At 44.9% G+C, this 21,376-nt stretch overlaps 1 protein-coding gene across 1 annotated transcript in view; it reads right to left on the reverse strand.

Moving 5' to 3' along the window:
- TMTC3 (transmembrane O-mannosyltransferase targeting cadherins 3) overlaps positions 1–21,376 on the reverse strand; it is a 405,658-nt gene that overhangs the window by 132,234 nt on the left and 252,048 nt on the right. Inside the window, exon 10 of the mRNA XM_053719235.1 lies at positions 20,557–20,674. Coding sequence (XP_053575210.1) covers positions 20,557–20,674 — 118 coding nt within the window. The remainder of the gene's footprint in view (positions 1–20,556; positions 20,675–21,376) is intronic.

Consider the following 21,376-nt stretch of genomic DNA (forward strand, 5'->3'; position numbering starts at 1 on the left):
TTGGCTAAGACTAAACGTTCAATCTCCACGCAGTCAGCCTCAGAGAATCTAGATTTTGATGAACAAAAGGACCCTGTATCAGCAGATCTCTGCGACAAGGTAACTTCCACTGAGGAGATGAGGACATCGCCACCAGATCCGCTAACCATGTCCTTCGCAGCCATGATGGAGCAATCAGAATCACTGATGCTCGCTCCTGCTTGATGCGAGCCACCACACAAGGGAGAAGCGGTAATGGAGGAAAAAGATATATGAACCTCCATGGTACTGATAGGGCATTTATCATTTCCGCCTGAGGATCCCTCAACCTCGACCCATACCTGGGTAGCTTGGCATTAAGGCGGGATGCCATGAGATCCATCTTCAGCGTTCCCCCACTCGCTGCATATCTTTGCAAACACCTCGGGTGGAAAGACCAATCCCCTGGGTGAAAGGATTGCCTACTGAGGAAGTCCGCTTCCCAGTTGTCCACACCCAGAATGCAGATCGCTGACAATGTACATCTGTGAGTCTCCGCCCACTCTAGTATCAGAGATACTTCTCTCATCGCCAAGGAACTTCTTGTTTCCCCCTGATGATTGATGTAGGCAACTGAGGTTAAATTGTCTGATTGGAATCTGATAAACTGGGAAGAACCCAGAAGGGGCCAAGCCTTCAAGGAATTGAAGAATGCCCGTAGTTCCAAAATATTGATCCGAAGGTAGGACTCCTGAGTCCACAGCCCTTGGGACTTCTTAGCACCCCAAACGGCTCACGAACAGGAAAGGCTTGCGTCCGTTGTCACAATCTCCTAGGACGGTCTCAAGAAGCACATGCCTTGGGACAGATGATCTGGACAGAGCAACCAGGAGAGCAAATATCTCGACAGGTTGTCCAGCAAGATCTGTTGACACAGATCTGAATGGTTGCCGTTCCATTGTCTCAGCATGCATAGTTACAAGGGTCTGAGATGGAATCTGGCAAAAGGAATAATGTCAATGCAGGACACCATGAGTCCGATTACCTCCATACACTGAGCCACTAAGGGTCTCGAGGAGACCTGGATGGCAAGACATGCAGTAGTTAGCTTGCAAAGTCTCTGTGAGGAATATTCTCATGGATATGGAGTCTATTATAGTTCCCAGGAATTTCACCCTTGTACTTGGAGTAAGAGAACTCTTTTCCATTTTATCTTCCATCCATGGCAACAGCTAGAAGAGCTCCCAGAACCTTCAAAAATATCCTTGAAACAGTAGCTAGGCCAAACAGAAAAGCTATGAACTGGAAGTGCTGGTCCAGAAAAGCAAACCTCAGGAACTGTAAATGTTTCCTGTGTATCAGGACGTGAAGGTATGCATCCTTCAGGTCTATTGTGGTCATAAACTGTCCTTCCTCAACCAGAGGAAGGATTGACCGAATTGTCTGCATCTTGAAAGAGGGAACACTCTTTCAAGATGCAGTTTTGGTCCAGTTTTGGAGAAAAAGTTCCCTCCTTCTTTGAAACCACGAAAAGGTTTGAATAAAACCCCAAACCTCTTTCTGCTGTAAGCACCGGGACAATTACTCCTAGAGAGGAGAGATCCTGTACACAACCTAAGAAGGCAGCTCTCTTTTCTGGTCATGTAGACAGACTGGAGAGTAGGAATCTTCCCCCTGGATGGATGAGACTTGAAACCTCTATCCTGTATCCTTGAGATACAACCTCCAGGACCCAAGGATCCTGTACATCCTGGAACCATGTGTCTGAAAAAAAAAGACACAATCTGCCACCTACTTGATCCAATCCTAGATCGGGGTCCTCCCCTTCATGGCGATTTGTTCTCGGCAGGCTTCTGAGTTTGTTTGGACTTTTTCCAGGAATAAGCTGGCTTCCAAGTATCCTTGGGCTGCTTAGACTTGGATGAGGATTGCTGTTGTAATTTGTCAGAACGAAAATAAGACAATTGCCATCCCTTAGGCCTATTTTTCTTGTCCTGCGGTAGGATGGCACCCTTCCCTCCGGTAACCATAGAAATAATGGAGTGAAGCCCTGGACCTGATAAAATCTTCCCCTTGAAAGGAAGAGAAAGGAGTCTGGATTTAGAAGTCATATCCGCAGACCAAGACTTCAACCAGAGAGCCGCTGCGGGCTAGGACCGCAAAGCCAGGATTCTTTGCATTTATGCGAATATTCGCATCACAGATGAAGGAATTAGCAATTCTTAGAGCCTTAATTCTCTCATGAATATCCTCAAGAGGAGTCTCCACCTTAATGAGCTCTGACAAAGTGTCGCACCAGTAGGTAGCTGCTCCAGCAACCGCGGCTACAGCTGCAGCCGGTTGAAAAAAAAACCTTGTATGTTGAAACATCATCCTCAGAAAGGATTCCATTTTGTTATCCAATGGGTCTCTGAAAGAGGAACTATCCTCCAGGGGTATAGTAGTATGCTTAGCCAGTGTAGAAATAGCACCATCCACCTTAGGAATGGAACCCCCAATTGAAAGTCAGGGACCGGTAATTATTTTTTAAAAGTAGACGAGGGGGAAAAAGAAGTTCCTATTTTTTCCCATGCGTTACTAGTAATGTTCGCCATCTTTACTGGCACAGGAAAAGTCAGAAGGTCCATCCTGTCTTCATAAACCCTGTCTAATTTAGGGATCTTAGGTTCCATAGGGAGAGTAGCCTCTGGAACCTCTAGCGTAGACAGAACTTCCTTTAATAAAAAATGCAGATGCTCTATTTTAAATCTAAAGGAGGGTTCCTCTGCTGAAGGAGGTTTCGAAACTGAAGACTCCGACTCAGAAAGTTCACCCTCCGAAGCTACAGAGGTTAACTCATCCTTGGATAGCTGGGACATAATAGCTAAATCAGACAAATATTTAGAAGACTAAGTCAGGAGAACTAGGTTTAACCTTTCTCTTGCGTTTGTTAGAGCGAGGTAATGCACTCAGGGCCGAAGACACCACCGATTGTAACTACGCGGTTAAGTTAGAAGGAAAAAAGCCCCCTCCAGATGGAGGGTTAGTCGTGCTGCATGTGGAGCGGGTAGGGTAGAAAGGGTAGTAATCTCTCAGCATCCAGATTCCTGAGAGGTAGGCGGCTCAGAGGGCCTTATAGCGCTATGAGTATTAGCACGCTTGTCTCCCTTCTTAGACTTTAGAACAGTGCTTAGTCAGTGCTTAGTGCTATAATCAGGAATTATTCATCAGTAAAGAAGGAGCGGAACCTTCTAATGTAATATCAGAGTCCTCCATAGCTAGGATATATTCATAGAAAGACTGACAAAAAGTAAACACTGTATTCAAAAAAACTGCACCTTTTTAATGGCTGGGGCACTCACCAACTCCGAGACCAAGACAGCTAACAGAGAAAACGCTCTCCTAGGAGCGATGTTCACAGCAAAATCGTAGGAAAAACAAAAAGACTGCAGCCGGTCACATAGTGCGTAGGACAGGACTTCCCCTGCTATGAAAAAGGCGCCAAGCTATTATGAACTGTGCAACACACCAAAACGAAAGTGAAACCTGTTTGTTCAAGCCAAAAGCACACAGTCTATGAGCCCAAAAAACTAACAAATAATATCTCTAAATGAGATATTAACCCTTGATAATATTGAGGTGTCATGAAAACCTCAGGATTTAGCTAAGGGGTTAATTCTGTGTAGCTTGAACTCAAAACAGTTATTTGTTTTTCAAGAAGAATTGTGACTTGTGTTTTCTTTGAAGTGCCAGGAGCCTCATCAATAGCTCCACCAAATGTTATTGTGTATGCATTGAGTCATAAAGCGACTCAAGCTCTTAGTTCCAGAGATACACAGGATAGAGTTTATAGCTTAGGCTGTCAATAGAATGCATGATGCAAAACAGGGCCTCAATCACAAAAACTGACCAGGTCACTAACAGGACATTGGTATATTATGTATATATGTGTTTAAAACTGTTATGACATTAAATGAAGGGAAATCTGTCATATCTGGTATCAAAGTGATTCTCCCAATGAAACTAGGAGATTCCTGATAGGTATATATGGAAGTGGAGTTACCTAGCAGAAATTATAATGGATTGTATAATTTCAGGCAAGAACTTAGTCTATTGAAGGTCATAAAGACAGGGGGGGTTTCTTAGCCCGCCCAGGAGGGTGTGGTCAGGCAACCTGATCTATGGGAAAACAGAATTTTTGCTTACCTGATAAAAAAAAATTCTCTTGTGATGTATTAAGTCCACGGATTCATCCATACTTATGGGATATTCTGCTTCCCTACAGGAAGTGGCAGAGAGCACCCACAGCAGAGCTGTCCATATAGCTCCTCCCTTAGCTCCACCCCCCAGTCATTCGACCGAAGGCTATGAAGAAAAAGGAGAAACTATAGGGTGCAGTGGTGACTGAAGTTTTTAAATAAAAATATACTACCTGTCTTAAATAGACAGGGCGGGCCGTGGACTCGATACATCAGAGAAAATTTTTTTCAGGTAAGCATAAATTCTGTTTTCTTTTGTAAGATGTATCGAGTCCACGGATTCATCCATACTTATAGGATACCAATACCAAAGCTTTAGGACACGGATGAAGGGAGGGACAAGACAGGTACCCTAAACGGCAGGCACCACTGCTTGTAGAACCTTTCTCCCAAAAATAGCCTCCGAAGAAGCAAAAGCATCAAATTTGGAAAAAGTATGAAGCGAAGACCAAGTCGCCGACTTACAAATCTGTTCAACAGAAGTCTCATTTTTAAAAGCACATGTTGAAGCCACTGCTCTAGTAGAATGAGCAGTAATTCTTTCAAGAGGCTGCTGGCCAGCAGTCTCATAAGCCAAATGGATGAAGCTTTTCAGCCAAAAGGAAAGAGAGGTAGCCGTAGCCTTTTGACCTCTCCGTTTACCAGAATAAACAACAAACAATGAAGATGTTTGACGGAAATCTTTAGTTGCTTGTAAGTAGAACTTTAAAGCACGAACCACATCAAGATTGTGCAACAGACGTTCCTTCTTTGATGAAGGAGTAGGACACAGAGAAGGAACAACAATCTCCTGATTGATATTCCTATTAGAAACAACCTTAGGAAGAAACCCAGGTTTGGTACGCAAAACCACCTTATCTGCATGGAAAACTAGGTAAGGTGAGTCACACTGTAAAGCAGATAACTCAGAAACTCTTCGAGCCGAAGAGATAGCTACTAACAACAAAACTTTCCAAGATAGAAGCTTAATATCTATGGAATGCATAGGTTCAAACGGAACCCCTTGAAGAACATTAAGGACCAAATTTAGGCTCCATGGTGGAGCAACAGGTTTAAATACAGGCTTGATCCTGACCAAGGCCTGACTAAACGCTTGAACGTCTGGGTAAGAGAATAGACAAAGCAGATATTTGTCCTTTTAAGGAACTAACTGATAATCCCTTCTCCAATCCTTCTTGGAGAAAGGACAAAATTCTAGGAATCCTAATCGTACTCCATGAGTAACCCTTGGATTCACACCAACAAAGATATCTGCGCCAAATCTTATGATAGATCTTCCTGGTGACAGGCTTTCTAGCTTGAATCAGTGTATCAATGACCACGCTTTGATAGAATCAGGCGTTCAATCTCCAAGAAGTCAGACACAGAGAAGTTAGATTTGGATGCTTGAATGGACCTTGGATTAGAAGGTCCTGCCTCCTTGGCAGAGTCCACGGTGGAACAGATGACATGTCCACCAGGTCTGCATACCAAATCCTGCGTGGCCACGCAGGCGCTATCAGAATCACTGAAGCTCTCTCCTGCTTGATTCTGGCAACCAGACGTGGGAGGAGAGGAAACGGTTGAAATACATAAACCAGATTGAAGGACCAGGGCACTGTTAGAGCATCTATCAGTACCGCCTGGGGATCCCGGGACCTGGACCCGTAACAAGGAAGTTTGGCGTTCTGTCGGGACGCCATCAGATCCAATTCTGGTGTGCCCCATAGCTGAGTCAGCTGGGCAAATACCTCCGGATGGAGCTCCCACTCCCCCGGATGAAAAGTCTGACGACTTAGGAAATCCGCCTCCCATTCTCTACCCCTGGGATATGGATTGCTGAGAGATGGCAAGAGTGATCCTCCGCCCATCGGATTATTTTGGTTACCTCCATCATCGCTAGAGAACTCTGTGTTCCTCCTTGATGATTGATATAGGCTAAAGTCGTAATGTTGTCCGACTGAAACCTGATGAATTTGGCCGCAGCTAGCTGAGGCCATGCCTGAAGTGCATTGAATATCTCTCTCAGTTCTAGAATGTTTATCGGGAGGAGAGATTCCTCCCGAGACCATAAGCCCTGTGCTTTCAGGGATTTCCAGACTGCAACCCAGCCTAGCAGGCTGGCATCTGTCGTTACTAAGAGCCACTCTGGCCTGCAGAAACACATTCCCTGAGACAGGTGGTCCTGAGACAACCACCAGAGAAGAGAATATCTGGTCTCTTGGTCCAGATGCAGTTGAGGAGATAAATCTGCATAATCCCCATTCCACTGTTTAAGCATGCATAGTTGCAGTGGTCTGAGGTGTAGGCGGGCATAAGGAACTATGTCCATTGCTACTACCATGAGTCCGATTACCTCCATACACTGAGCCACTGATGGCCGAGGAATGGAATGAAGATCTCGGCAAGTGATTAAAAGTTTTGATTTTCTGACCTCCGTCAGAAATATTTTCATTTCTACCGAGTCTATCAGAGTCCCTAGGAAGGAAACTCTTGTGAGAGGAACGAGAGAACTCTTTTATGTTCACCTTCCATCCGTGAGATCTCAGAAAAGCCAACACGATGTCTGTATGAGACTTGGCTAGCTGGAACGTTGACGCCTGAATTAAGATGTCGTCTAGATAAGGCGCCACTGCTATACCCCGCGGTCGTAGAACCGCCAAAAGGAACCCTAGCACCTTTGTGAAAATTCTGGGAGCCGTGGCCAACCCAAAAGGAAGGGCCACAAACTGGTAATACCTGTCCAAAAAGGAGAATCTGAGGAATTGATGATGATCTCTGTGAATAGGGATGTGTAGATATGCATCCTTTAAATCCACGGTAGTCATATATAGACCCTCCTGGATCAGAGGAAGAATAGTCTGAATAGTCTCCATCTTGAAAGATGGTACTAGAATTTTGAGATCCAAGATCGGTCTGAAAGTTCCCTTTTTTTGGGGGGGAACCACAAACAGGTTGGAGTAAAAACCTAGCCCTTGTTCCGCTCTTGGAACTGGGCGGATCACTCCCATGGTATGTAGGTCTTCTACACAGCGTAAGAACGCCTCTCTCTTTGTCAGGAATCGTGAACATCTCTTGCCCAAGCCTGAGCGAAGAGAGAGTCTGCCCCCTACTAGATCCGGTCCCGGATCGGGGGCTACCCCTTCATGCTGTCTTAGTGGCAGCAGCAGGCTTCTTGGCCTGTTTACCTTTGTTCCAAGCCTGGTTAGGTCTCCAGACTGACTTGGATTGGACAGAATTCCCCTCTTGCTTTGCTGCAGGGGAAGCTGAAGCGGGACCTTTGAAGTTCCGAAAGGAATGAAAATGATTTTGTTTGGTCCTCATCTTATTTGTTTTATCCTGAAGGAGGGCATGGCCTTTACCTCCAGTGATGTCTGAAATAATTTCTTTCAGTGTAGGCCCGAATAGGGTCTTTCCTTTGAAAGGGATGTTCAACAACTTAGATTTTGATGACACATCAGCAGACCAGGACTTAAGCCATAACGCCCTGCGTGCTAAAATGGCAAAACCTGAATTCTTTGCCGCTAATTTAGCCATTTGGAAAGAGACATCTGTAATGAAAGAATTAGCCAACTTAAGGGCCTTAATTCTATCCATAATATCCTTTAATGGAGTCTCCACCTGGAGAGCCTCTTCTAGAGCCTCAAACCAGAAAGCAGTTGCAGTAGTTACAGGAGCAATGCATGCAATAGGTTGGAGAAGAAAACCTTGATGAACAAAAAATTTCTTTAGGAGACCCTCTAATTTTTTTATCCATAGGATGTTTGAAAGCACAACTGTCTTCGATAGGTATAGTTGTACGCTTAGCGAGAGTAGAAATAGCTCCCTCCACCTTAGGAACAGTCTGCCACGAGTCCTGTATGGTGTCAGGTATGGGAAACATTTTCTTAAAAACAGGAGGGGGAGCGAACGGAATACCTGGTCTATCCCACTCCTTAGTAACAATAGTAACAATCCTCTTAGGGACTGGACAAAACATCAGTGTAAACAGCAACCTCTAAGTATCTGTCCATTTTCACAATTTCTCTGGGACCACTATAGGGTCACAATCGTCTAGAGTAGCTAATACCTCCTTGAGCAATAAGCGGAGGTGTTCAAGCTTAAATTTAAAGGCCGTCATATCAGAATCTGTCTGAGGTAGCGTCTTTCCTGAATCAGAAATCTCTCCCTCAGATAACAAATCCCTTACCCCTACTTTAGAACATTGTGAGGGTATATCAGATACGGCTACTAAAGCGTCAGATGGCTCAGCATTTGTTCTTAACCCAGAGCTGTCACGCTTTTCTTGTAAACCAGGCAGTTTAGAGAAAACCTCTGTGAGGGTTTTATTCATAACTATGGCCATGTCTTGTAAAGTAAATGAATTCGACGCATTAGAGGTACTTGGCGTCACTTGTGCGGGCGTTACTGGTTGTGACACTTGGGGAGAGCTAGATGCTAAACCCTCATTTCCTAACTGAGAATCATCTATTGCAATATTTTAAAGTGCTAAAATATGCTCTTTATAATTTATAGACATATTAGTGCAAGTGGGACACATTCTAAGAGGGGGTTCCACAATGGCTTCTAAAGACATAGAACAAGGATTTTCCTTGGTGTCAGACATGTTAAACAGGCTAGTAATGAAACAAACAATCTTGGAAAACACTTTATTCAAAGAAAATAATACTTTAAACAAAAACGGTACTGTGCCTTTAAGAGAAAAAAAGCTGCACAAACTTTACAAAACAGTGTAAAAAAGCAGTAAACACAACGACATTTTTACAGTAGCATCATAAAGCCTTAGTAACTTTGCACCACTATGCAAATAAACAATTAACCCCTTAATGTAAAAAACGGATTGAAAAAAACTTTAAAACCGGTAAAATAACGTTCAGCACCTTGCCACAGCTCCGCTGTGGCGCCTACCTGCCCTTTAGGAACGATTTGTGGGGAAAAAAACCTCTATACAGACCTCAAATACAGCAGGAATCTCTTGAGAAGCAGCTGGATGCTTCTGAGGTAAATAAACAGTGCAACTGAAAATAGGCCTCTCCCACCTCACTCGAAGTTATGGGGCCTAAAAAACACCACAGAGTGTTTCTTAAACTAGCCATGTGGGTTAATAACCCTTAAACAAGCCACAAAGACCCCTTAAAGTCCCTCAAAAAACGTTTTATTTGTAATTAAACCAAAACGTTTTTTCCTATTAGTGTCACCAGTAACTATGAGCCCTTTATGCAAGCTTGGATTCCTCTTTTACTGAATACAGCTTACCTTTCCCTCATGGGGATATTGCCAGCCTTTTCTAGAAATAATACAGTCTGGGGGGGGCGGAGCTAACCGCCAAAGGGACAAGACGCATGATATGATAGCTCCCGACTTTATTATTGAATGTGGGGGACTAATTTAGGCTTAATGCCTCCTAAATGACAGAAACTATACTTTATCCCCTGTCATAGAGCCTGCTGATCAGTTTGGAGGAAGTGCTTGATGTGCTTTGCTGTATGCGGTCAGAATTGCTAACTGAGGCCTAACTAGAAGTTGCGATGATCATGGAGGAACACCACATGACTGTATGGGCCCTCTTTGACTACTATGATAACAAGCTAATGAGCCGACTAGGCAGGCATATTCAACTCAGCTGACCTCTAAGTTTGAGGCGGGATGCCGTTAGCCTTACTGAAGAAGAGAACCTAATAGCCAAGAGTGAAGCTGTTGCCCCAGGAACTTCTGCCTGTTATTTCTTATTGGAAACGGCCGCCCACCTAGACGCTCCCCTAGCTCCTACCTGCAGCGATCACCTATTATATATCTCTGACCGAGGAGACCCGATCGATACTCAGGAGAAGAGGGAAGTTCCTGCCTGTCAGCAAGGTGCGGAAATCGCGGGAGGCATTGATGGTGAGGCTTCCAGAGAGCTGAGCGATGGGCCCGTGAGTATGTGTGGCCAGAAACTTGCTACTCCGACGTCGTATGGTTCTGACAGGAGGCCCCTTGTCCCCCACTGTCCCGATGCTCCGAACATTTGTCCCTTTACACTAACTTACATGCAAGTTCCCCAAGATCCTTTTTAGTCATTGTGGGGCTATGTATCAGCAGAACTGTACTTGCAGGAAAACTGGCGTGGGCTGAGCTTACATGTCATCTCTGAGACTTCGCACAGATGCCCTAGCGAAAAAAATATACCCTTGCTTAACATATGCAGTGACTCTTAATGCTCCTCTCTCCTACTTTATGATGGCAAGATTGCCTGAGACTATACTAGGGAGATCTTTTGTGTAATTTAAAGATAAGAAAGCGATGTACATATAATACACACCTCAGTGACATTCTGTGCTGCAAATATGTCCTTTTACTGGGGTCTCTGCTGCTTGGTTCCAATGCATAACTGACTAGTTAACTAAACTAGTTAGTCCTGTTAGCCCCCTTCTGAGAGTGTGTGATGCTGGGGAAGAGAGTGGTTCCATCAAAATAATACTTGGGTAACATGGCCTGTACAAAGAATGGGACTCCATAACCAGTCTTAGATCCGCCCCCCTCCCCCCACTCTCCCCCCATCCCTTCCCCCCCTCTCCCCCCATCCCTCTCTCCCCTTCTCCCCATCCCTCTCTCCCCTCTTCCCCCTTCCCCCATCTCTTCCCCCTTCCCCCATCTCTTCCCCCTTCCCCATCTCTTCCCCCCCTTTTTTCCCCTTCTCCTCCTCCCCCTCTTCCCTCCCTCTCCCCCCCCCCTTCTCTCTCTCTCCTTTCCCCCCTCTCCCCCCCTTCTCTCTCTCTCCTTTCCCCCCTCTCCCTCCTTCTCTCTCTCTCTCTCCTTTCCCCCCTCTCCCCCCCTTCTTTACCCCCCTTTTTTTTCTTAACCTCTTCCTCTACCCCTTCCATCTCCCTTCCTCACCCCCCCCCCTACCAATTGTGTAGTAAAGGGATAACTAGCTTATCCTCTATGCTCCCTTTTGGCAGAGTTGTGCAGTCTCTGCCCTGTTCGTAGAGTCTTTGCCAGAGTTTGTACCTATATAAGTGTAAAAATTGGCTCTTCGGATGTTAAAGATGAAAAGCTTTATTATCAATGTCATTCTGTGTTCTATGTTTATTGACTGCTTATTATTATAGGTTTCGTATAACTGTTAGCTCACTTATATTTCCAACATATATGTTAGAACTATTGGTAGGTTGTCTAAGGTTCAGAGATTCTGGAGCGTCCAACATATATGTTTCTCAGGTAATTTGCAGGGTGAGGTCTTGGGGGTGCACTGATGTAGCTGTTATAGAGGTGCTTTACTGAAAGTTAACAGAGGTATAGGTAACTTTGAATGGCAAATTTAGTATATATGGCTAACCGTGGGGGGACCATCTATTTCTTTGCTGGCATGATATAGCCAGGCTTGTTAAGATTATTAGCCTCCGACTAGACTTATTTAGCAATTTTCCACTACCTACCTGCTATGGTGCTATAATTATGTAATCACCCCCATGTGACTGCAGAGTTTTGTAGCCCAACTTACCTCATATTTTTTGCTAAATTGCAGACCTTCTTGAGACTTCAACCTTTAGTTTTTTTTCCTTAATCTTAATGTTCTTATACCACTTGTATATCTGTGAGTTACTAATCTTTCTTATATATTAGTACTTAAACTTATATGTAGCGCAGTCCCTACAGTTTTATTTCTCTGACACAGTGATAGATATTGGTAATATTCAATGTTGTTGCATTTAATTTTATCATCTCCTTCAATTTTGCTCCTAAGTTCTTGGACCTTCCCGTGGTCCTAGTTGTCATAGGAAGGAGTATGTCAGTTGTTACGGTTACCCTTAGTCTCGCTGAGAGATGGACCGCTTAGTAGCCTGGATCCCTATTGCTAAAGAGGGGAGAAGCTGCTTTCCATAGTATTCTATATGAGTCTCGTAAATATAGAATAATCTCCCTTAGCTGCAGTACAGCTAGGATACCCTTCTGCCCACAAAAACGAGTCAACGCTGCGATTGAGGGTCAAAACAAGAACTCAGGACTGGGATGCCCAGCCTGCTTTTTATTAAGGTTACATGCACACAGGGCACTCCCAGGGGGAGAGGGGGGGGAAGCACAAAATCCCCCATCACACATTTAGATAGAGAGCACTGTCCTTTGACAGGCCACAATAGGATTACAGTACTTAAGATAACAAGTTTACAAGTTCATCTTATCAATTAGCAGTCTGGCTCCAGAGGTGATTAGACAATAGTTTCTAAAAGCTGAAAAAAAAGAGTTAACTCTTTATGAAATGAAACTTGTTACGGTTTTCTTGGAGCCCTTCTTAGGCGCTGGCTTGCTGGTTCAGGCATTGCTGCTGGGAAATAAGCTCTTCACAACAAAATAACTAATGCTTCTGTAACATTGCTCCCTTTCTGTGGAACACTCTGGCAGACACGGTCTGACCCCTTTTCGGGGCAGACTAAGGCTGTCCAGACCGCTGGTTATGCGGGGCTGAGGTCGGTTTGTCTGGACAACCCGTCGGCGTTGCCATTCTGTTTCCCAGGTCTGTAAGTAATGGTGAAATTGAAGGTTTGCAACGATAAGCTCCAACGTAATAGCCTGCCGTTATCTCCAGAGACCCGGTTCAGCCACACCAACGGGTTATGGTCGGTGACCAGAGTGAACTCCTGACCATATAAATAGGGAGTCAATTTCTTTAATGCCCACACCAAAGCCAAACACTCCTTTTCGACCGCTGCATAGCTGACTTCGCGGGGCAGGAGCTTCCGGCTGATGTAGGCAACTGGATGCTCCCCTCCATCTTCGCCTACTTGGCTGAGGACGGCTCCCAGCCCGAACATGGAAGCATCGGTATGGACGATAAAACGTTTGTTAAGGGCTGGGGCCGCCAAGACAGGAGCGTTAATTAGAGCATTTTTGAGAGCCTGGAAAGCCGTTTCACAGTGGGGAGACCACAGGACCTGTCGAGGTAAGTTCTTCTTGGTCAAGTCAGTCAGGGGTTTGGCAAGTGTGCTGTAGTCTGGTACGAACCGTCTATAGTACCCTGCCGTGCCCAGGAAGGCTAGGACCTGAGTCTTAGTGATGGGGGTGGGCCAATTGGCGACAGCTTCTATTTTGGCCGGCTCTGGTCGCTGCTTTCCACACCCCACCCGGTGACCCAGGTACTGTACCTCGGCCATCCCAAAGTGGCATTTTTCTGGCTTCAGAGTCAGGCCAGCAGCCCGGATCTGATCCAGAACCATTCCCACATGAGCTAAGTGGTCCTCCCAGGACTCACTGTGGATCGCTATGTCGTCCAGGTAGGCGCAAGCAAAACTCTGGAAGCCATCCAGGAGCCTATCCACCAAGCGCTGGAATGTAGCTGGGGCATTCTTCATCCCAAACGGCATTACCCTAAACTGATATAAGCCGAATGGGGTGACGAATGCCGACTTGGGGATAGCCTCCGGGGCCAGGGGAATCTGCCAGTAACCTTTGCAGAGGTCAATAGTGGTCAGGTAATTTCCCCTGGCTATACGATCGAGTAGCTCGTCTACCCTGGGCATAGGGTAAGCGTCCGTCACGGTATTTTCATTGAGCCTCCGATAGTCTACGCAGAACCGGGTGGTCCCATCTTTCTTGGGCACCAAGACAACTGGGGAGGCCCAGGGACTATCGGAGGGCTCAATTACCCTGAGCTGGAGCATCTCATCGATCTCCTTCTTCATTCCTGTCCTAACTGCTTCGGGGATTCGGTACGGAGCCTGGCGCAAGGGAGCTTGTCCCGGAGTATCTACCTGGTGGGTGGTTAAAGTAGTGTACCCTGGCTTCGGGGAGAAGGTGAGGTGTTTGGACTGGAGGAGTTGGTTGAGCTGCTCCCTTTCAGTGGGGCTAAGTCGGTCCCCTATCTGAACCTGCGCCACTATACCTGTGGGGAGGCTCTTTTCTAATAGGTCTGGAATGGGTAAACTGTCGGGGTCTTCCTGAGGGGAACAACATACGGCCGTCACGTTCTCTGGTCGCTCAAAATATTCCTTGAGCATGTTTACATGGAATGTCTTTCTAAGATTGTTGTCGTGGCAGCTAGCTATCACATAAGTGGTGTCTCCCCTTTTCTCTACGATCTGGTAGGGACCCTGCCAGGACGCCTGCAATTTGTCTGTCTTCACCGGCTTAAGTACTAACACCTTTTGTCCTATGGTGAAGATTCTCTTTCGGGCCCCCCGATCGTACCATACTTTCTGTCTTCTCTGGGCCAACTGGAGATTAGCCCGCACGGATTTGGCTAATTGCTCCATTCGGTCCCTGAGTTCCAGCACGTATGGCACAATTGGGACACCGTCAGCCTCCATCTCTCCCTCCCAGTGCTCCCGGATCAGGTTTAGGGGTCCCCGTACCTTTCTTCCGTAGAGCAACTCGAAGGGAGAGAACCCTGTCGTTTCCTGGGGCACCTCCCGATAAGCAAATAGGAGGTGCGGCAGGAAGCGTTCCCAGTCTCGGTATTCCTGAGTGAACGTCTTGAGCATTTGCTTGAGGGTCCCATTGAACCTCTCACACAGCCCGTTCGTCTGGGGGTGGTATGGGGAGCTTAGGAGGGACTTAATTTTGCAAACCTGCCAGAGTTGTTGGGTCAATTCAGCCGTAAATTGGGTGCCTCGGTCGGATAGGATTTCTTTTGGAAATCCTACCCGGGAGAACACCTGTACTAGTGCATTCGCTACCGTATCCGCTTGTATGTTGGATAGGGCGACAGCCTCTGGGTACCTGGTAGCGTAGTCCACTACGGTAAGAATGTATCGCTTACCGGAGGGACTAGGGGTAGCCAGTGGTCCCACTAGGTCAATAGCAACCCGGCTGAAGGGTTCCTCTACAATGGGCATATTTACTAGCTGGGCTTTAGGGTGATCGCCTCGCCTTCCTACTCGTTGACACACATCGCAGGTGTTACAGTAAGTTCTAACGTCAGCGTGCACCCCTGGCCAAAAGAACGTGTGAGTAATGCGGTGTAGGGTACGGGTAACGGCTAGGTGGCCTGCTAAGGGGATGTCGTGGCCTATTTTGAGGATTTCTTGACGGTATTTGTGGGGCACTACCAGCTGTCGCCTACGCTGTCCCCTTTTCTCTGTCCAGCGGTATAGTTTCCCTTTTTCCCATAAGAATGTTTCGTTATCTGCCCCGCCCCCTCCGGTCTCTGCTCGTTCCCGGTACTTTTGTAAGGTCGGGTCAGTCTTAGACTCTGCCTCGAAAGCATCTGGGGTGTCCCAGGGTATGGGGCCTAACCTGTCAGGCAAGGTCGGGGTAGGTCTTACCTGTGTCTCCCGCACTGGTGAAAGCTCTCGCTCCGTCCGGGCTTGGGCCCGTGTAGTCACTGGGTCCGCCTCGTTGTTGCATACTGGAGCATAGGCAGAAGTCATGGGGCCCAAATCGTTGCCCAGTAGTACTTCGGCAGGTAAATTATCCATTAGGCCCACGTTCACAGCCCCCTTTCCCGCTCCCCAATCAAGATGCACTTTAGCTGTTGGAATTTTGTACACATCCCCCCCCGCCACTCTAACGGCCACAGTCTGTCCGGATCGCTTGTGCTCTGGCACCAAATGACTCTGTACCAGCGTGATAGTAGCCCCTGTGTCTCGCAATCCCTCGGTAGATCGCCCCTCGAGCCATACCCTCTGCCGATGGTGCTGGCGGTTATCTGAGGCAGCATATACAGGGTCTGCCTCGTGAAGCGGCCCCACATATCCCTCCATAGGGGCCTCTTGGTTAACACAGAGGGCCCGGGCCGGACGATAGGACCCAGAGGGGTCATTGTAATTCCTGGGTGTCTGGTGCGTATTAAGGGGGCAGCTAGCCATGAAATGCCCTGGTTGCTTGCATCGGTGGCAAGTCGGTCTGGGACGCTCAGAGCTGTTATTGGGTGGTCCTGAGTGTCGGACGGGCCCTGTGGGCACCGGGGCTCGGAATTCAGCACGAGGGGGTGCACGGTAAACCTCTCTGGGTTCGACCCGTGCTGGAGCTCGGTAGTTCATGGGTTCGTGAAGACGGGAGTCATAATGTTCATCGGCCAATTTGGCTGCTTCTTCTAAGGTAGAAGGCCGCCTGTCTCGCAGCCATTCCTTCCCTTGCTGTTCCATGCCATTATAAAAATGTTCTAAGAGAAACAATTGTAAAATTTCCTCCCCAGTCACCGCTTTACTTCCGCTCAGCCAGTGATTTGCCGCTCTCCGCATTCGGTGCGCCCATTCCATATGGGTATCGTTAGGCTTCTTGTCCGTGCCCCGAAACTGTCGGCGATACGTGTCCGGAGTTACAGCGTACCGTCGCAACAGTGTCTCCTTAACTAGCTCATACTGTGTCACTTCCTCAGCACCCAGAGTACGAAAGGCTTCCAGGGCTCGCCCGGATAGTTTCCCAGACAATATCGTGGGCCACTCTCTGTTGGGAATCTGGTGCAGGGCACATTGCCTTTCGAAGTCCGCCAAATATTCATCAATCCCTGTCTCGCTCTCTAGGAAGGGTCGAAATGCCGCATAGGGTATCTTGGGCCTCCCAGCATTTTCGACAGGGATGATTACCTGCGGGGCTTCAGCATTGCGGTGTGCGTTCGCTAGGTTGAGTTCGTGGGCTCGAGTCTCTCGTATATCCTCGTCCGCCTCCGCCATCAACTGCTGTACCAATTCCATGGAGGGGTTCGGCCCGTATAATGAGAGCCTTTCCCGAACAATCCTGGTTTTTTCGTCACTAATTGTGGTCGGTGTTTCCGCCATTGTGAAGCTCTGATCCAGTTCGGTCAATTCTGCGATCAGCTCTCTCCTCGGCCGGTTGCTGGCGTACCCCCCTCTGCTTTCAAGTAAATCCTTTAGGGTTGTACGCTTCAATTTTTCGTAAGCGCTCTCCATCCGTTCTGTACCTCTCCTAGGAAATCCAGGAAAATCCCGCCGCTGCCGCCAAATGTTACGGTTACCCTTAGTCTCGCTGAGAGATGGACCGCTTAGTAGCCTGGATCCCTATTGCTAAAGAGGGGAGAAGCTGCTTTCCATAGTATTCTATATGAGTCTCGTAAATATAGAATAATCTCCCTTAGCTGCAGTACAGCTAGGATACCCTTCTGCCCACAAAAACGAGTCAACGCTGCGATTGAGGGTCAAAACAAGAACTCAGGACTGGGATGCCCAGCCTGCTTTTTATTAAGGTTACATGCACACAGGGCACTCCCAGGGGGAGAGGGGGGGGAAGCACAAAATCCCCCATCACACATTTAGATAGAGAGCACTGTCCTTTGACAGGCCACAATAGGATTACAGTACTTAAGATAACAAGTTTACAAGTTCATCTTATCAATTAGCAGTCTGGCTCCAGAGGTGATTAGACAATAGTTTCTAAAAGCTGAAAAAAAAGAGTTAACTCTTTATGAAATGAAACTTGTTACGGTTTTCTTGGAGCCCTTCTTAGGCGCTGGCTTGCTGGTTCAGGCATTGCTGCTGGGAAATAAGCTCTTCACAACAAAATAACTAATGCTTCTGTAACATCAGTGTAGGCCCCGATTGGGCCTATACTATCCAAAAGCTCTCTGAGTAGTACATTTAATTTATAGAGGTCCAAAAGTGGCCCCAGCTATCTTTGAGGGAAAAGAGGGTGATTCTGAGTTTGCTCTTCAACTGTTGTGCATCTGTTTTATATCTCAACTTGGGAATATTTTGTGAATGTTCTGATAAGAGATCTTTCCCTAAATTTGTTCTTATGTATTTGTTTATGTTCTCGATACCTATCTTGTCACATGCTATGTGTCATGTGATTGCTGAGGCAAACTGTTTTTTTTTTGTTTTTTTTGTCCTGGAAATTGTACATTCCCTCAATAAAAAAGATTTAAGCAAAAAAAAAAAATAACAGTCTGTCTAGAAAAAAATAGACTGAACATAGCTTAATGCAGTTTAGCCTGCAAACTGTTCCCCCAACTGAAGTTTTCCTGTACTCTTCAGGCCTTGTGAGAACAGCAGTGGATCTTAGTTACAAAATGCTAAGATCATCATCCTCCTTGCAGAAATCTTCATCCCTTTTCTGCCAGAGAGTAAAGAGTACACACTGGTACCATTTAAAATAAACTTTTGCTTGAGAGAATAAAAACTAACATTTTTGTCACCACACTTCCTTTGCCCTTCCTAGCAGTTAAGCAGGCAGAGATAATGACTGGGGGGTGGAGCTAAGGGAGGAGCTATATCGACAGCTCTGCTGTGGGTGCTCTCTCTGCCACTTCCTGTAGGGAAGGAGAATATCTCATAAGTATGGATGAATCTGTGGACTCGATACATCTTACAAGAGAAATAGGTATAAGAATCTTATTTCTTAACAATAAGATTGTCATTCTTACAAGGGGAGCTGTTCTACAGAAGTAAGGAGCCATCATTTTCATGCCAGCCCCTGGCACAGATCTTGAAACTAGGAAAGTATTCAATTCTGTTTTTCTCCTTTTTATTTTAAAACCCTGTTTGTTAAAGTGTAATTTTATTTGTAACAACTTTTTATTAATAATGCATTGTGCATAATATTTTTGGCATAAAAAATAATTCCTTTATTAAGTTTGGCCTTTGTCTAATAATTGAACCACATTAATGAAAGAGACTGGAATATTAGAACTGTATAATTTAGGTTATTTTCAGATAAATTGTATTTAGAGAGTTAATGTGTAAAGTCTGGGTTTTTTCTTAGGATTTTCCCTTTAATAAATTTTAAGTGGTGGCAGTATTGGAGCTATAGGATTGTTGGTTTAGTGTGGGTGGCATTAAAAGGGAGTTTTGGGCATTTCTCTTACGTCTAGTACAGACTAGGGAGTGTTGTTAACCCTTGCAGCCACTAAACTGAATCACAAGCTTGCCTGGTGTGGCTAGAATGTGACCTATTGGCGACAGCAAATTGGGGGCTGATAACCCTTTCTGTGCTAAATAAGTGACTGGCACAGGGTTGGATAACCTTGGTTCATCACATGAGGCATAAAGGAGCCACACTGACCCTGTATAGCAATGTATATATAAAACGATCTTACCTCCAGGATCCATGCTGTGGAACAGGCACAGCCTCTCAAGTGCGACAGTCTTGCATTGTTGCCTCTGACATGGACTTGAGTGTGTAACAGCAAGCAGTGAAACTCGTCAACACTGATTGCCCAGGAGCTGTTAGTCGGCATTCTGGGTGGGTTCGCAGAAAAACTTTCCCTGCATCTCCAGACTCTAACTTTCATCAATACTCTCACTGAGAGGTTGACATGACTATGTAAAACTCCACAACTTTCTTTGAAGAGAACATACCCAATACAGGACTATCCAAATCTTCTGCCACTTCTCTGCCACCTCCTATAGTTATGAAAGGCAAAGAATGACTGGGGGATAGGGGAAGTGGGAGGGATATTTAAGCCTTTGGCTGGGGTGTCTTTGCCTCCTCCTGGTGGCCAGGTGTTGTATTTCCCAACAGTAAGGAATGAAGTTGTGGACATTCCCTCTGCCTTATGGAAGGAAATTTCTCTCTCTCTCACCCACATTGGAAAGTGAATTAATGCTTTTATTGTCTGTTTACATATCTTTTCCATAGAGAATACAACCATATTCATATTTTCAGTATTGATCTTGACAAAGCCATTGTGTGGTGAAACAAACATTGGATGTACTGGGCATACATCACCAGGAGGGTTTGACTATCCATTTAACTGCAAAACTTGCTAAAAAAGCTGCTATAAGATAACAATGTAATACTTTTGTATGTACAGCAGTTTGTATTGAGTTATTCCATTAATATCCCCAGTGACTGTTCATCCATTTGACGAATATAACATTTGAATTTACCTACATTCCAATTTCCTTTGATCCCTTCATAAGAAGGAATCACAGCTCTGAAGAACATGAACATGAGCACGGCTCTTTCACTTACTTTATACAGTTCACTTTGCAGGACTTCACTACTGTTTGCCTTTCCTGATTTTGGAGTTATTTGATATTTTAAAACCTAACTGGTTTTGACGACTAGATTATTTTGTGCACTTTACCACACACATTCTATAGGATCATTCAAACTTTCTTTGTTGTTTTTTATAATTTGACTAATTGTGTCTCTGTTCTGGTTTTTACCCCATAACGTAAATGTTTAATTTTTACAGCACTTTGTTTTGGCAAATATATTCTCTCTGTATGATAAAGTCTTGCCCAAAAGCTATAAATTATTCAACATTATTATTCAAATAAAGTCAAGGAACACTCTGGATCTCTGTGTAAGTTAAAGATCACACCCCTTACTTCAAAGCATATAAAAACTACATATCAATAGAGACTTTGCATTAAGACTTAAATAGTATAAAAATACACTGGTATAGAAGTTGTTATTCTAAAAAATCAAAGGAAAATGTTTTTTTCATTAACAAATGTTTTGCTTTAGCTTTAAAACTGTTCACCAAGGAATAATACTCTACCTTCAAAGCAGACATGAATAAAGTATATTCAGACTCCCAGTCCCAATTCCTATTAAATGTTTTCACGGCATGAGTGAACAGCACCAGAGCCAAACATATCCAAGATAATTTTTTCAATCTGTTATTAAGATCAAGAGAAAAAAAATAGAATCATTGTGTATCTTAGACAGACATCGGCAAATATTCAAGAGAAAAAAAAAATAGAATCATTGTGTATCTTAGACAGACATCGGCAAATATTCTTGTGTTAGAAAAAAATAATTGTTCAATAAAACAATCATTTTGGACTCAAATGTAACAGCAGTAAAATACTTTAAAAGTTAAATCCAATAGTAAAACATATTTCTAAAATAATATCTGGCATAGTAAAATAATCTGTAGGGAGTTATGCAATTAGAAATACGTTTAAGAATGTAGATTTGAAGGCCAAAGCCCTAAAAATTGCTTCTTTTTTTTTAGAAATGTTATACTAACCCAAGAGTCTGCTGTAAAGCTTCAAACAAATCTTACATGAATTACGGAAATCACTAAGGATGTGCTTCAGCTATAAAAATAGGGACAAAAAAAAAAAAGCTGGGTCGTTTCTTTAGACAGGGTTCTACTGAACAACTTTATATATAAAAACGTAAAAATTATACATGTATTTTTTCATGAGAGGTTTACCTTTATACTGATATTTTTAATCATTATTACAATTTCAATGATGTAGGAGTGCAAGGTGAAAATAGTAATTACAGCAACATACACTTCAAGAGGTATAGATCAAGAGAACACAGAAAAAAGAAAATGTATGCTTACCTGATAAATTTCTTTCTTGACA

The sequence above is a fragment of the Bombina bombina genome, chromosome 6 (assembly GCF_027579735.1).
Source record: "Bombina bombina isolate aBomBom1 chromosome 6, aBomBom1.pri, whole genome shotgun sequence".
NCBI classification, from domain to species: Eukaryota; Metazoa; Chordata; class Amphibia; order Anura; family Bombinatoridae; genus Bombina; species Bombina bombina.